This window comes from Coloeus monedula (assembly GCF_965178545.1).
Source record: "Coloeus monedula genome assembly, chromosome: 1".
Lineage (NCBI taxonomy): Eukaryota > Metazoa > Chordata > Aves > Passeriformes > Corvidae > Coloeus > Coloeus monedula.
Window position 1 is genome coordinate 74,650,964 of NC_138781.1, and position 12,542 is coordinate 74,663,505.

At 41.5% G+C, this 12,542-nt stretch overlaps 1 protein-coding gene across 2 annotated transcripts; it reads right to left on the reverse strand.

The window, feature by feature from the left end:
* Positions 1-3,762: 3,762 nt before the first annotated feature.
* LOC309570180 (leukocyte elastase inhibitor-like) lies at positions 3,763-12,384 on the reverse strand. 2 transcript variants are annotated; one of them, XM_082276808.1, is made up of 7 exons: positions 12,303-12,384; positions 10,766-10,941; positions 8,522-8,659; positions 7,601-7,718; positions 6,853-6,995; positions 5,993-6,160; positions 3,763-5,246 (listed from the first exon to the last, which is right to left on the reverse strand). In XM_082276808.1, exons 2-7 carry the CDS (start codon positions 10,931-10,933, stop codon positions 4,845-4,847), a joined length of 1,137 nt encoding a protein of 378 aa, XP_082132934.1. In that variant the 5' UTR covers positions 10,934-10,941; positions 12,303-12,384; the 3' UTR covers positions 3,763-4,844. The 2 variants fall into 2 exon arrangements, with proteins under 2 accessions (XP_082132934.1, XP_082132933.1); XM_082276807.1 differs by lacking the exon at positions 12,303-12,384 and adding an exon at positions 12,075-12,208.
* Positions 12,385-12,542: the final 158 nt, after the last annotated feature.

Here is a 12,542-nt window from a genome sequence, read left to right on the forward strand (position 1 = left end):
AGGTGGTGTTTTCATTCCTCAGCCTCTGATGGAGGCAAAAAGATCATGGCCCTCAGGTCGGATCCATCAGACAGTGCTGTCTAATGTGCTACCAAAATATTGGTAACAACAAGTTAATGTTTCAAAGCCACTGTGCCTCATGCCTGCTCTCCAAGCAAAGTGTTATTTACCTTTTCCCTTCCTCCTTGTGGTAATTAGCAGCACTGGAGAGTGGCTGCTTCCTGCTCTCTCCCTGCTGCTGATGTGCATCTCTTTTACATTCCCTTAAAGAGGGTCATCTCCTCTGAAGAACTCCATGCTCCATTAAAAATCCATCAGGACCAGATGCGCTCACAGATGGACATTTCACCCCGCACCATCTCCCATCCCTCCAAAACAGACCTAAGGCAAAAACATCCATTTCCTCTCAGGAAGATGTATACAGTCTCCACACAGGATTGGCAATGCTGCTTTCAACAAGCAGAAGTCAATCTCTTAGTGAAACTGCTTCAAAAGCACAAGTTGAAAGAATGAAATTAAAAATCACAAAGCACATTTCTTTGTTTTCTGGCTTTTGACTACCTGGGGTTTACCCTGAGAAGCTCACTGAAGGGCAAAAATGGTTATGAGTTGCATGCTGATACAGTGGTGTATTTATTTACCTTCGGAGTGTAGAGCTGTAAGGTAATGCCAGATATTGCAGTGTCACTGGAAAATTTGGGATGAGATTTGTATCCCATCAGGTCACAGTTGCTTCTGCTGTAAGAAACACCATCAAAATCCACCATGCCTCAATCTCTTTTTCTCTTACATAAGTTGGCCCACTAAGAAACAGTGTAGATGATGAGAAAGGCCATGCCATAAACATTCCATGTTGGAGTACTCAATACTTTGAGAAGCAAATTGTACTGATGTATGTTGCTTCTCCCAGTAGTAACATGCCCATGTCAAAGATACGGATAGCCACAACAGAAATACCAGTTAAATAATGCCCCAAATGAGTTCCACTGCAGGGGTCTTTTAGAAAATTACCTAATGAATATTGTTTCCATCATTTAGCTTGTTTGACTCTCACAGATAAAAATCTGGATGATAGAGCTGGCAAGGAGTTGTCTGGGCTTTTATACTAAATATTTATGTGAAATCATTACTTGTATTTTGTTTTTCTTGTCTTGTTTTCCATGCACAAAGAGTTTAAACCTTCAGTTTAACCTCTGGACTGCATTTTTTTCCCTTTTCTGTAAGCATTTTCTCTCATGTTGAGAGAAAAGCCCTTAGCCAAAATGATTGCCTAGCATTTTCCATTAAATGACTTTAAAATGAAAGTATTTATGCAAGCTGATTGTTTGAATTCCTGTCTATCCTGAAGATACATTTTCTGGCTGCTGTGGCAAGTTCATTATCTGAATTGCCAGCAGCCACTCTGCATGTTCGGCATGTTTCCAGACAGGCTGTGCTCTCCAGGATTTTGGCTGTGGTTTTTGTCTTTTATTGTTACTAGGTAGTCTGGGATTGCATAGGCCTCTTAATGAATATGGCTAACAACATGCATTTAGATGGTCCATGAGATAATATGACAGAGGTAGTGGTTCACTGTGGTTAAAAAAAAAAAAAAAACACCAAACAGAAACAAAACAAACCTGAAACAACCAAAATAAAATCAACCAAACAAACAAATAAATGAAAAAATCCAAACCAAAAGCACAGTTCTGATTCCAATTGTACCTTTTTATCTCAATAGGTGCAAGGCAACTGGACTGGTCTTATTTCTGTAATAAACCATAATGAACCATAGGAAATCAAGACAAACATCCATCTCCAAGACTTGATCAGGTTTATATACTTTACCAGGATTTTGGTCATATGTAGACACATACCAACATTTAACAGCAAAAGTATAACATGCTCTGAGTTAACATCTAAGTTTATCTCTAGTATAAGGTGACGTAAAACCCAGAGATAACTGTCCTCCTTATCCCCTCTGTGGTATGTACTTGTTAGGATGAGCAATTTCAACTGCATGAATCAGACGAAAAGCAGACAATTGGTGGTGGGTGGTGGTTTTTCTGTTTAAATTACCAAAACCAAAGGGCTTTCCTGAGAAGTGTGTTTGCAGCAGTACAAAGTTTAGATTACTCATCACAGCACAGTGAGCAAATATCTCTGAGTTTTGTCTTGTTGTAAAGCCTGGTCTGCTTAGGAGAGGCCAAAATTGAGAAGGAAATCCAGCTACTGCTATCCCCTGTTCCTCTGGAAGAAACTTGCATGCTGTCTACTCAAACCAGCAGCCTGTTGCAAATTGGTTTTGAACAGGGTACTCAAGTACTCAAAGTGCTCAAGAAGTTAGCATTTCCCTCCTGGGAAGTTTAACTGCAGTCAGGCGGACTTTTTAATGTTGCATTCCTCAGGATTAACATAAACCAAAAATTTTGTAAGCAGTATTTTTTAATGCGGTGCGTGTGGACTTATGACTGCTACCTAGCTAAGACTAAGGGTAAGCTCCTGATTTTGTGTTGAGACTTCTGATGTGACATACCCTCATCTTGTATATCTCGAACACATTAAAATTACATTTTCTACCTTTTTCCTCAGTTAGAGCATCTTGTACTCAAAATTACCCTGCTTTGAACTCAGTGAGGCTTGTGTTCATTTAGTAGTTCTACAAACAAAATCCTTCTCACAAGGTCATTGAAGCAGCATATTATTATTTAGAAATGTGAATACAGATGGCGTGCCAGTTTTCTCTGCTGGAGTCAGCCCTCATCAGTCATTTGTTCTGACAAGAGCACAGGAAAAAAACAAGGAGTACTAGGGAAAAACACAACCATGTTATCGTGGACATAAAATATGGCAGGGGAATATTGGCCAGTAAGCTTGCTGGGTTTTTTTAAATTGTTGGATGTAAAGCTGATTTTATTGAGATTTTTATTGCCGAGACTTTATTTTGTGCACCCTGCCTGTAGAAAACCAAACTTGTCTCAATGTAATGGTTCAGATACCAACACAATAAATACAGAGAGACATCAGTCTCCTCATAAAGCTACGCTGATTTGTACAATTATGCAAGGTTTTATCTTTCTTCTGATTTCTTGGCAATTGCTGCTCTAACAGCCTTCAGTCATGTATCTTGCATGCATTGACTGAGTTTGTGCCAATAAAGATAAGGATGTAATTAAAATAGAGTTTTTGAGCCTTGCTTTGGCAAACCCCGTCTGTGGCAGCAGCACCTTTTTTTGCTAAAATGCTGAAGACAAGGTCCAGAAACCCAGAACTAACCCAACATCAAAGTGTTCCAAATTTTTACATGGGTTTTTTGCTAGTACTTTTTGTTTGCAAGGTACTGGGTTTTCAGTGTCGTGTTTTTGAAGGGGTGCATTCACATCTGCAGGCTGCAATACGCTCTCTCTCCTTTGCAAGCCTACCAGAGCCTTTGCAACTGGGCATTGCAGACCAAATGCTTGTGCCATTTCGTAAATCTGTGACTGCCCCTGTTCCCTGTGGGGGCGAGCAGCTCGGCTCACACTTCCAGGGGAAGCTGCTGGTTCATGCAATCATCTCTTCTGTTGAGCAATTTGGTTTTCAGTATTTTCACCTACTCCGAACAACTTCAGACAGCTGGTCACACCTGCTGCACCAGTGGTTTTCTTTGGATCTGCTCTTCAGACTTATTTTGGTACTCTGAAATACTAAACTGCATGCAAAAAATCGCCTTTTGGAACAAAAGTTTAAGTAGAAGACTTTTATTTCTTGCTTAAAGACAAGACTAAAATACAGTTTGCAATTATATAAACTATTGTGTCCCACTCTGAGCTGAGGTTGTACACGTAAATGTTACAATACCCAAGATAACAAGCAAATAACCTCCAAAAATAAACACAGAACACAACAGTATGTAATTACACTGGCGCCCAGGAATAAGGCTGTGGTACAGGACCAGAGATTTGAGCATAAAGAGGCAGTAGAAGTCAGCTCAGTAAATGTAGAATCCTTGTAAATAAAGAAGCACATCAGATAGTTCCTGCAGATCACGCCCAGTCATCCTCTGGGAAGCTAAAATATCTTTTGGGAATGATACAGGTTCTGGTCAGAATCTAATGTCATATTGACAGTTTCTGAACTTTTGAAAAGGCACCCAAAACCTCTAATCCCTGAAAGTTCATGTTTTCAGTAACTAGAATGGCACCAGTCTGTAAATTTTAAAAATCCTCTTTAAACATCTCACCTGAAGTTCTTACTCATTTTTTCCCTTCTCATTCAAAAGCTGTGTTGCAAGTTTTCTGGCTACTAACTTCAAGGGGTTACTTTTGTTTAAATAGCTTAATCCTTTCTCTATTAATAGATGTCTCTAAACAAATGTTATCTGACCTTCTATTTCACGACAGAACTAGGTAAACTCAGCTGTTCAAGACATGCCTTTTGGTGCCTAGAATGATTTTATTACAGTATTTTTGTAAAGCAAGATTTTAGGAGAGGAATAGTTTTGTAAGACCAACCTAGTATATGTGCATAAGGAGTGCCTGGATTATTAAGGAGTGACTGGTATCGCAACGGGGAGCTGTCGACACAGAATAACCCATGTGAGGATGCATAAAGGGTGATCCTGTGCTTTAAGAGACATGCATTTCTTCCAAGAAAATTTATTTCTGCTCCAATATTTCTTCTGCCTACAGTCAATATTTTCCTTGTTTAATTAAAAATTATGTCAATCTCAAGAAAAAAAAAAAAAATTACTCCTCCATTTCGCCGGGGTTGTTTTAATGGGAAAGGCAGAATCTCAGTCAAGTTACTAGGAACCCATGACAGGAGGATTAACTCAATCAGGAACAAAGCTTTCATTACCAATGCTGCAAATGCTAAGTTTTATTTTATGGGGAAGCATATCTGCCCAAGAAAAGTATGCTTTGTGTTGGGTTGTGGCGAATAAAGAAAAGGAAAGGATGGTCAGCGTTGAAATCCTCTTCTATGACCATGCAGAGCATAGCAATGCCAGCAGTGGCAGCTGCAGCTTCTGTGCCTTCCTCGTTCACTTCCACAAAAGCCTTGTGGACAGCTTCAGAGAGGAAGAGGTCACGTGCCCCTGACATTCCTGACAAGTCAGCCTTGCCACTGTCAAATACATCCAGCAAGCCCATAGCAGCTAAATCTGATTTAAGGTCATAGCTTTCTTCCAGCTTAAACTTTGGCAAACGCACGTGAACATCAGCGGAATACAGATGCTCTGGACGTGTCCATTCCTGGAGCTTCTCTGAGGTAAGCTGCTTTTCCATCTAGAATTCAAAGGACAGAGATCATGACTTATCACCAGTGTAGTATTTCATTTTCAGTAATATTTATGAGGTTTTATTTATAGAACACTATTTTAAAATGGTAAAGCAGCTATACAAAAGTGAACATACCCGTATCTTTGATAGCTAAATAGAGATCAAAAAAATACTATTAAAATTAAGTGGAGTCAGTGCAGTTTTTACTTTACAAAGTAATACTTTACAAAGACATTTGCTTCTTGCTGCAGTGTACAGAAGGGAAAAACTTGCACCGACAGCAACCCAGTCTTCTTACTGTTTAATCTACTTGAATGGAATTACCTAATTAAAAACAAGTAACAAAAATCATAATCAGAGAACTCAAAGTAGCTGGCCCTTTAATGGAAAACAGTCTCACTACTTCACAGTTAAGAAAATAAAGACTTTCAAAGCTACTGAAAGACAAGTTCTTTCATTAGAAACAAACAATCAAGGGAAGTTAATTCTCACAGTTAACTCTGTTTTCAGTCTCCATCATGGTTCAGCTCAGCAGGCCAGAGGACACATGAACACAAGCTAAAAAAATCAGAACACAACTTCTCTTCCTCATGCAGTACATCCATTTTTTCTTTACTGCTGTACTAGTAGAGAGTTGTCTAAAAATACACTTGATAGATCTGGTGCTCTGAGAACATGGGTTCATCCAGGCTTTAATTTTGAAAGGCTGAACTTAAGAACATTGAACAACTGCATTAGCTTAGATGGGTCACCTTCTGCAGTCCAGTGGAGTCCTCTTCAGTATCATCAGGTAAGAGGATGATCATACTAAGTTCTCTTCCATCGTAAGGCAGCTCTAAAACACGGATCTTCTCCTCAGGGATGTACCCAAAATTAAATTTCTTTTTCTGATACATCATTTTTACTGTCCTTCTTTCATTCTGGATGGATAAAAGGCACCAAAAGTAACAGTTCAGGAAATACTCATTTGAAGAACTGATAGGAAACAAGTAAGTTAAAACTGCATTTTTGTAAACACTTTTCCTCCATTATAGAACTGCTTTTTTCAGACTTCTGACTCCCTGTTTAATAAGAGTTTCTTCTGAAGAAATAACGTCTTTGTATTATTTGGCCCTCCTTTGGCTTCTATAGAACAGTCCTCACAGAAACTGAAACAGTTTCTTCAAATTGCTGTGCCCAAAAATGAAAATGTTAAGCCAACAAACATCAACTCTGTTTAGCATAAAGCAGAAGATTGCATACAGTAACTTGTAAATCGAATAACATAAACATAATATAGAACAAGATGGGGCTTAATCAAAATGTCCTGTCATTTTAATACTGCTTACCTAGCATCACAGACACAGTTCTTAGCTGATGATCTACTGCAGACAGAAATATCACTAAGTCCTAATCTATAGGTGAGAATTGTCCCTGATACTATTCCAGTAAGTGAGACAACAAATAGCTTGCTGAATACAGAAAAACACTAAAATCCATAAAAAATAATTAAAATATTCATAAATGACTTTATATTTCTTAATTATTTTATCTGTAAGCAAAGCTTCACGTTATTACCCATATTATCTGACCTCTCCAGTACATGTATCCTACCAAGACATATCTGTATTACCTTATTTAACCGAAATGGTGCATCAGTGGTGTCAGCTTCTTGAAATTTCTCTGCCCAGTTTGCTTTGAAATAAATAGCATTCACCAGTACCAGCTTGGTCATGCTATCAACTGAGCCTTCAGACAGCAGATCAGGGATTTTGCCTTCAGAGGCAACAGAAAAAAAGTCATAACAAAATCACGTAGTAAGTTGATGGCATATAAAACATACATAGAGAAATGGATGCCACAGAAATACTAAAATATAAAACTAATCTATACTTGTAATAACATGTATTTCAATACCTGCCCCTCTACTTCACCATGCTTTTTAATAGTACACACCACTATAACTGTTGATATACAGTGATTTGTTGGAAATGTAATATTGTTAGTTTAAACTTTCACATGCAACTCATCTACTCGTCATACAAGAACTACAGAACACCCACAATAAGGAATACTGAATTTAGAAATATATATACAATATGGACCAGGACCGACTTAAACAAATTCTCCAGCTCATGAGTACAACTCCATGTTTAGGCATCTCTCCTGCACTCATGGCCTGAACACAAAAACAAAATGGAAAACTCTCAGGACTCATGGAACTGTTTAAATGTCTTGCCTAGGTAATTTCTGGTTCTGTCCATGCATCAAATGAATATCCCAGGGCAGAATTAAGCTGTTGTAAAGAGAGAAGAGAATAAAGCCCATTCCTGCTCCCAAGATATGAAACACTGCTAGTTATTAACAAAAGGGTAGTTTACCTTCAGTTTTCTCCTCGACCCACTGGTTAATTTCTTTCCTGGCTTTATCACAAGCCTGAAGGAAATCAACTGTAGCCAAATCAGCTCCATATAATTTCTGTGTATTAGTCAGGAAATCCTAGATTTTGGAATGATAAAAATAGCTTTCACTGCATGCAGGTAAGAAAACAGCTAATTATGAGGTGGATAAAGTGTATGCAGATTGTCACCTGCTCTGAGGTGGGGCTCTAACAGTGTTGCCTGGGGGTTTCTGAAGTTAACAGGTTTTTTCCCCGCTCTTAGAGTAAGCCTCATAGTACACCAGCCATGTCTAGAGCTGATGGGATGCGCAATATTTACCTATCATTCTCCTGAAACAGGCTCCTGTGCTCAAGCACAGCTAGAATAAAAGAAAACTCTCCAAAATAGCTGAAGGGGGGACAAAAGTATCAACTTATGTGCACACAAAGTTATAATTCACTGGTGAAGAGGCACGTTGTTAAAACATATTGGATATCCCCTCCCAAATACATAACATTTTCCAAAATATTTAAGTGATGTGGTACTACTCCAATGAAAATCCTAAAAAGCTGATTGCAACAGGAACAGAACTGGCTGCAACCTAAAAAGCTGGTTGCAACAGAGTGGGATGTTATGATAGTCACTGTAAGTTAAGAACATAGACGAACAATTCTTCTCTTGAGGCCAAGCACAGCAGAAGTGAACAAGAAAAGAAAAGGGTTTGATGTGTTATACCCTTTAGCTGAGAGGCACAGATGCCCACAGCCATGGAAATGCACAGGGCAAGTATGAAATACTTTTGTCAACTGCCCAGTAATGTTTAGAAATACACCTGGCAATAGTTCTACTTCATAAATACTCAAGTAGCTGCATTTTCCCCCCAGGTGCCACCATGTGCCATCCTGATGTGCACCACTGTACCGGCAGAAAGCTGTAGGACTTCTCTCCAAAGAGTCGGCTGGCCAGCCGCAAGAGATAGGGAGCATTGCTTCTGTTTATATCCATAGCCAGAGCCTGGAATCTTGAATGAACATCTTCAACTTTGTCAAGATGAAGTGTCTGAAATAAAAGAAATGAACTAGCTGCTGTTAATATTGCCTTAAAAGAACATAGGGTGTCTCTGCAGGGTAGGTCTGATGCAACAGGGCAGGATCCAGTAGGTAGGCTGAAGAAAGAGAAAGGAAAAGGCTGGAAGCTGCTTAGAGACTTCTGTAAATCTCAAAGAATGAATCAAACTGTCCCTGGGTGCTATGCTGCCCCTGTCAGCCACCTGTATTGTGCTCCTGGTTTGTACACGGTCACAGATGAAGCTCCTGATCACAACCCTTCTTGATCACAACTCTTCGGGGATGTACCCAAAAGTTAATTTCTGATACATCATTTTCACTGTCTTTCTGTCATTCTGGAGACATAAAAGGTACCAAAAGTAACAGTCCTGTCCGCATTTCTGTGGGCCTCTCCTCTGTGGGCCACTGGGCCCAAGAACTCATTCCCAGGTGAGGAATCAAAAAGAGATGATGCCATGGAGACTCCTTTGCTTTCTTGGTTCCCTCTTTGGCCCAAGGGAACCTGGGGTTGTATATTTTCAGAATATACAATCTACTAACACAGGTGAGGTATTAAGAAAACTTAGAGCAAGAATCTTTTATAATTTTATGAAAATATAATTCCATAAATACATATATTCTCCATAGATACTTTTTTACATATAAATATATATGTATTAAGAAAGTATTAGCTTTAAATCAAACGCATTTCTGCAATTTCTCTTTACCAGTACCTCCTTTTCCAGAGGCAAGCTGGCTGGCCAAGGCTTATAGATATGACAGCAGAAGCTGCCAGACCTCATAGACAGGGAAGGCTACACCAAAGAAGGAACATTCACATTCGAACTTAACCCATGCATTTCCCAGTAGGGAAGACTGCTGTGAAGCAGTCATTGGATTCAAAGGAAAGCCTTCCCTTTCTCTCACTGGATTTTTGCTCAGGCCTTGCTGACCACCTCAGTGCAAGTTGTGCTGCACAGATGAATGGCTGAGCAGGAACATCACAGAGGCAACCTTACAATAACATCATGATCCCGGAAACAAATTTCTCTGTGCTTGCAAATTGCTCTCGACAGTTACTAATTGCTGCCTCTTTAATTAGCACTGTGTTCATAAGTGAAATACTATGGTACAGGAACACGTCCTGCTGAGGGTGACTGTGTTGAAAGACATTTATTTCCCCCCCCAAGTTGATTTTGCATGATTTCTGCTGTCAGTAGGTTTATCCTAGGTGGGGCTGTCAGTCTGATTACATGAAATATGTTCAAAGTCTGTTTGAACAAGCAGCGGGAAAGTAATTTTATTGAGTAAGCACAGCAACACTCAACAGTAGAAAAGAGTTCCTCCTAAAGTCCAGAATACAAAGGTGAAATTGTTCATAGGCAAGCTCACAATGATGACTGCAAGGAGCAGACTCATACGCCCTTTTACAGGCGTTAGCCTGGTGAGGGTGCAAAAATAACAATGACTGAGTCCCTTCCATGACAGAGGTTTCAGGGGAAAATGGCACACTCCTATATGCACCATTTTTGCAATTTGTAAGGAGTTTTTTTTAAACTATCCTGCTCAACCTAAGGCTATGATAAGGATAACCATGCAGGCTGAGCTCCTTCAAGATACCTGAGTGCCTGGCTGATAGTAAGAGATTTATACTTAGGTAGCATCACCATGTATCATCATAATTGTTACACTTAATACCTATAACACCATCGATTTTTTACAAAACACACAGAATTACTAACAAGGAGCAGACCATTGGTGATCTTGTGTTATGAAGTAATAGTTTGTCAAAATGTCTCATGAAAACTCACAAAGCCTTGCTGCTGGAAATTATGATCAATTTGAAAGGAGACTGACTAATGCAATTAGTTTCCTCCTTCAAGAATTAACAAGGGAAATTAAATGAGCAACAAGGGCCATAAAAAATACAGGCAGAGGGCTCTGGAGCAGGGTAGGCAGAGGGTGATTAACTGCAGAGTGTGAGGAAGACTCAGTGTGCATGACAGAAATCCTGTCCTGATCACATAAAAATACCCTCATTTCATCTTTCCTCTTCTAAAACACAACCATTTTAAATGTAAATAAAATATTAAATTAATGACCCTTTTATTTTACTAACCTTCAACACCTGGGCTTCTGTGTTACCTTTGGCCCCTAAAAGGACCATGGCCAGAGCAGCAGAGATACTGATAGGAGAAAAGAAGACATTTCCTGTTGGGTTGGCCTCACTAAACCTTCTGAGCAGATCAAGTGCAAATCTGCTGTTGGCAGCAGACAGGTTCTCCATGGTTATAGCTGAAAAATAAAACATTTGATAAGGACCTGGGAAACAATCTTCAAACATCTTGTCTAACCTTGTGTGACTCACACAGTAAAGACTGGATTAAACTGGATGCAGCCGCTTACAGAAACAGCAAGAATATCATTATCAGTGCACCTTATTCTTAAAAAAAAAAAAAATCAGTCACATTAAAAAGCAGGGGATTTTCTCCATGGTAATTGTATATTCCAACCTTCTTTATCATACTAACTTTAAAGACATTATTTAAAAAAAAAAATCCTGCCTGCAGGTCTGAAATTGGAACTATATGTGCTGGTAAGACTGCAAAAGTCCCTCAGCCTCACAGACCCAGGACACATCAGGGTTCTCCTTCCTGCAGCATTCCCTCTGCTCCTCTACCTGCATCCTGCACAGAGGACATTCAAAATATCTGCTCAGGGACACTCAGACGCCTCTCAACAACCTGCCCGTCTTCATGGCACAAACCCCATGTCCCTGAGCTGTGTCAACCCCGCCAAAGACTTGGGTACTCGCTGACTTTCAGCAGCGGAGGGTACGGCTGTCCCCCGCCTGCGCCGCCGAGAGCACTGGAGCTGCCTGCCTGCCGCACCCGGGACCATCGGGACACGGGCGGGAGCCCGGGGCTCTGGGAGCTGCGGGTGACCCACCGACCGGCGAGGCCACAAGCGAAGCGCAGAACAGGCAAAGCCTCAGGGCTGACACTGAGCAGCGATGCATTTTGGGGAGATGCTCAAGAGCAGGCCCTTGGAGAAGGGTGAAAGGTGCAAGGGCCGGGTCAGGCACAAAACCCCACCCGAGGGCAGTGGCGGTACCGCAGGATGCTGTGCAACCTTCCTGCTCGGCCAGCTCAGATTCCGGCTACTCTGTGCTTGCTTGCAGCCGGACTCTTGTTTTTTTCTTCTCCGGAGCCAGCTGAGTGGAGGAGTTTACACCAAAATTTGGGTATTTCCTGCACAGTCTTTCTACAGCAATTGCAAAATACCACTATGGGCTTCCTCCGTGCCAGACAGATAAACACCCGGCAGCTTTGAGACGTTCTTATCGAGCTATAGGCTAAAGAAAGCCCACCAACATCCCTAAAAATATCCAAACCCAAGCCCCAAGGCGTGCTTTCACTTTCGCTTACCTACACGTCACTGCGCAAGCCTTTCACCCAAACCAGCTGCTGGACAGTGCCCACCGCCGGTGCCCGAGAAGCGCCCCCCACCCCGCGCAGACCCCGCTGCTGAGGGGGCGAGGAAGAATTTCCCCTTCTGTTCCCGTTACCGCCCCTTTCCCGCAGGATGTCCCGGGGGCAGGGGCGGGGACAGCCCCGCGGAGCCCCAGCGCAGCCAAGGGCCGCTTGGCCGCCTACCTGCCAGGCAGCGGAGAGCGGAGCGGGATGAGATGGATCGGAAGGAGCCGAGCTGCGCAGTGACACCGCGCTGTCACCCGCGGGGACCCCGCCGGGCTGGAGGGGCGGGACAGGGGCGGGACGGCAAGTGTTACCTGCGGCCACTCCCGTCCGGGTGTCCCCGGTTTCCCGGCTGAGACGAGGGATTTTAGGGAGTGGAATTAACCAACAACCCCCACCTTGAGCCAGCGGTAAGAGATC

What these genes read in the sequence shown, in the direction of transcription:
- LOC309570180 (XM_082276808.1), bottom strand. Translation starts at nt 10,933, where the DNA reads ATGGAGAACCTGTCTGCTGCCAACAGCAGATTTGCACTTGATCTGCTC. An exon ending in AGTCCTACAGCTTTCTGCCG is followed by an intron (nt 7,719 to 8,521) that starts GTACAGTGGTGC and finishes TCCAAAATCTAG; the next exon opens with GATTTCCTGACTAATACACA. An exon ending in CACCATTTCGGTTAAATAAG is followed by an intron (nt 6,161 to 6,852) that starts GTAATACAGATA and finishes TTATCCATCCAG; the next exon opens with AATGAAAGAAGGACAGTAAA.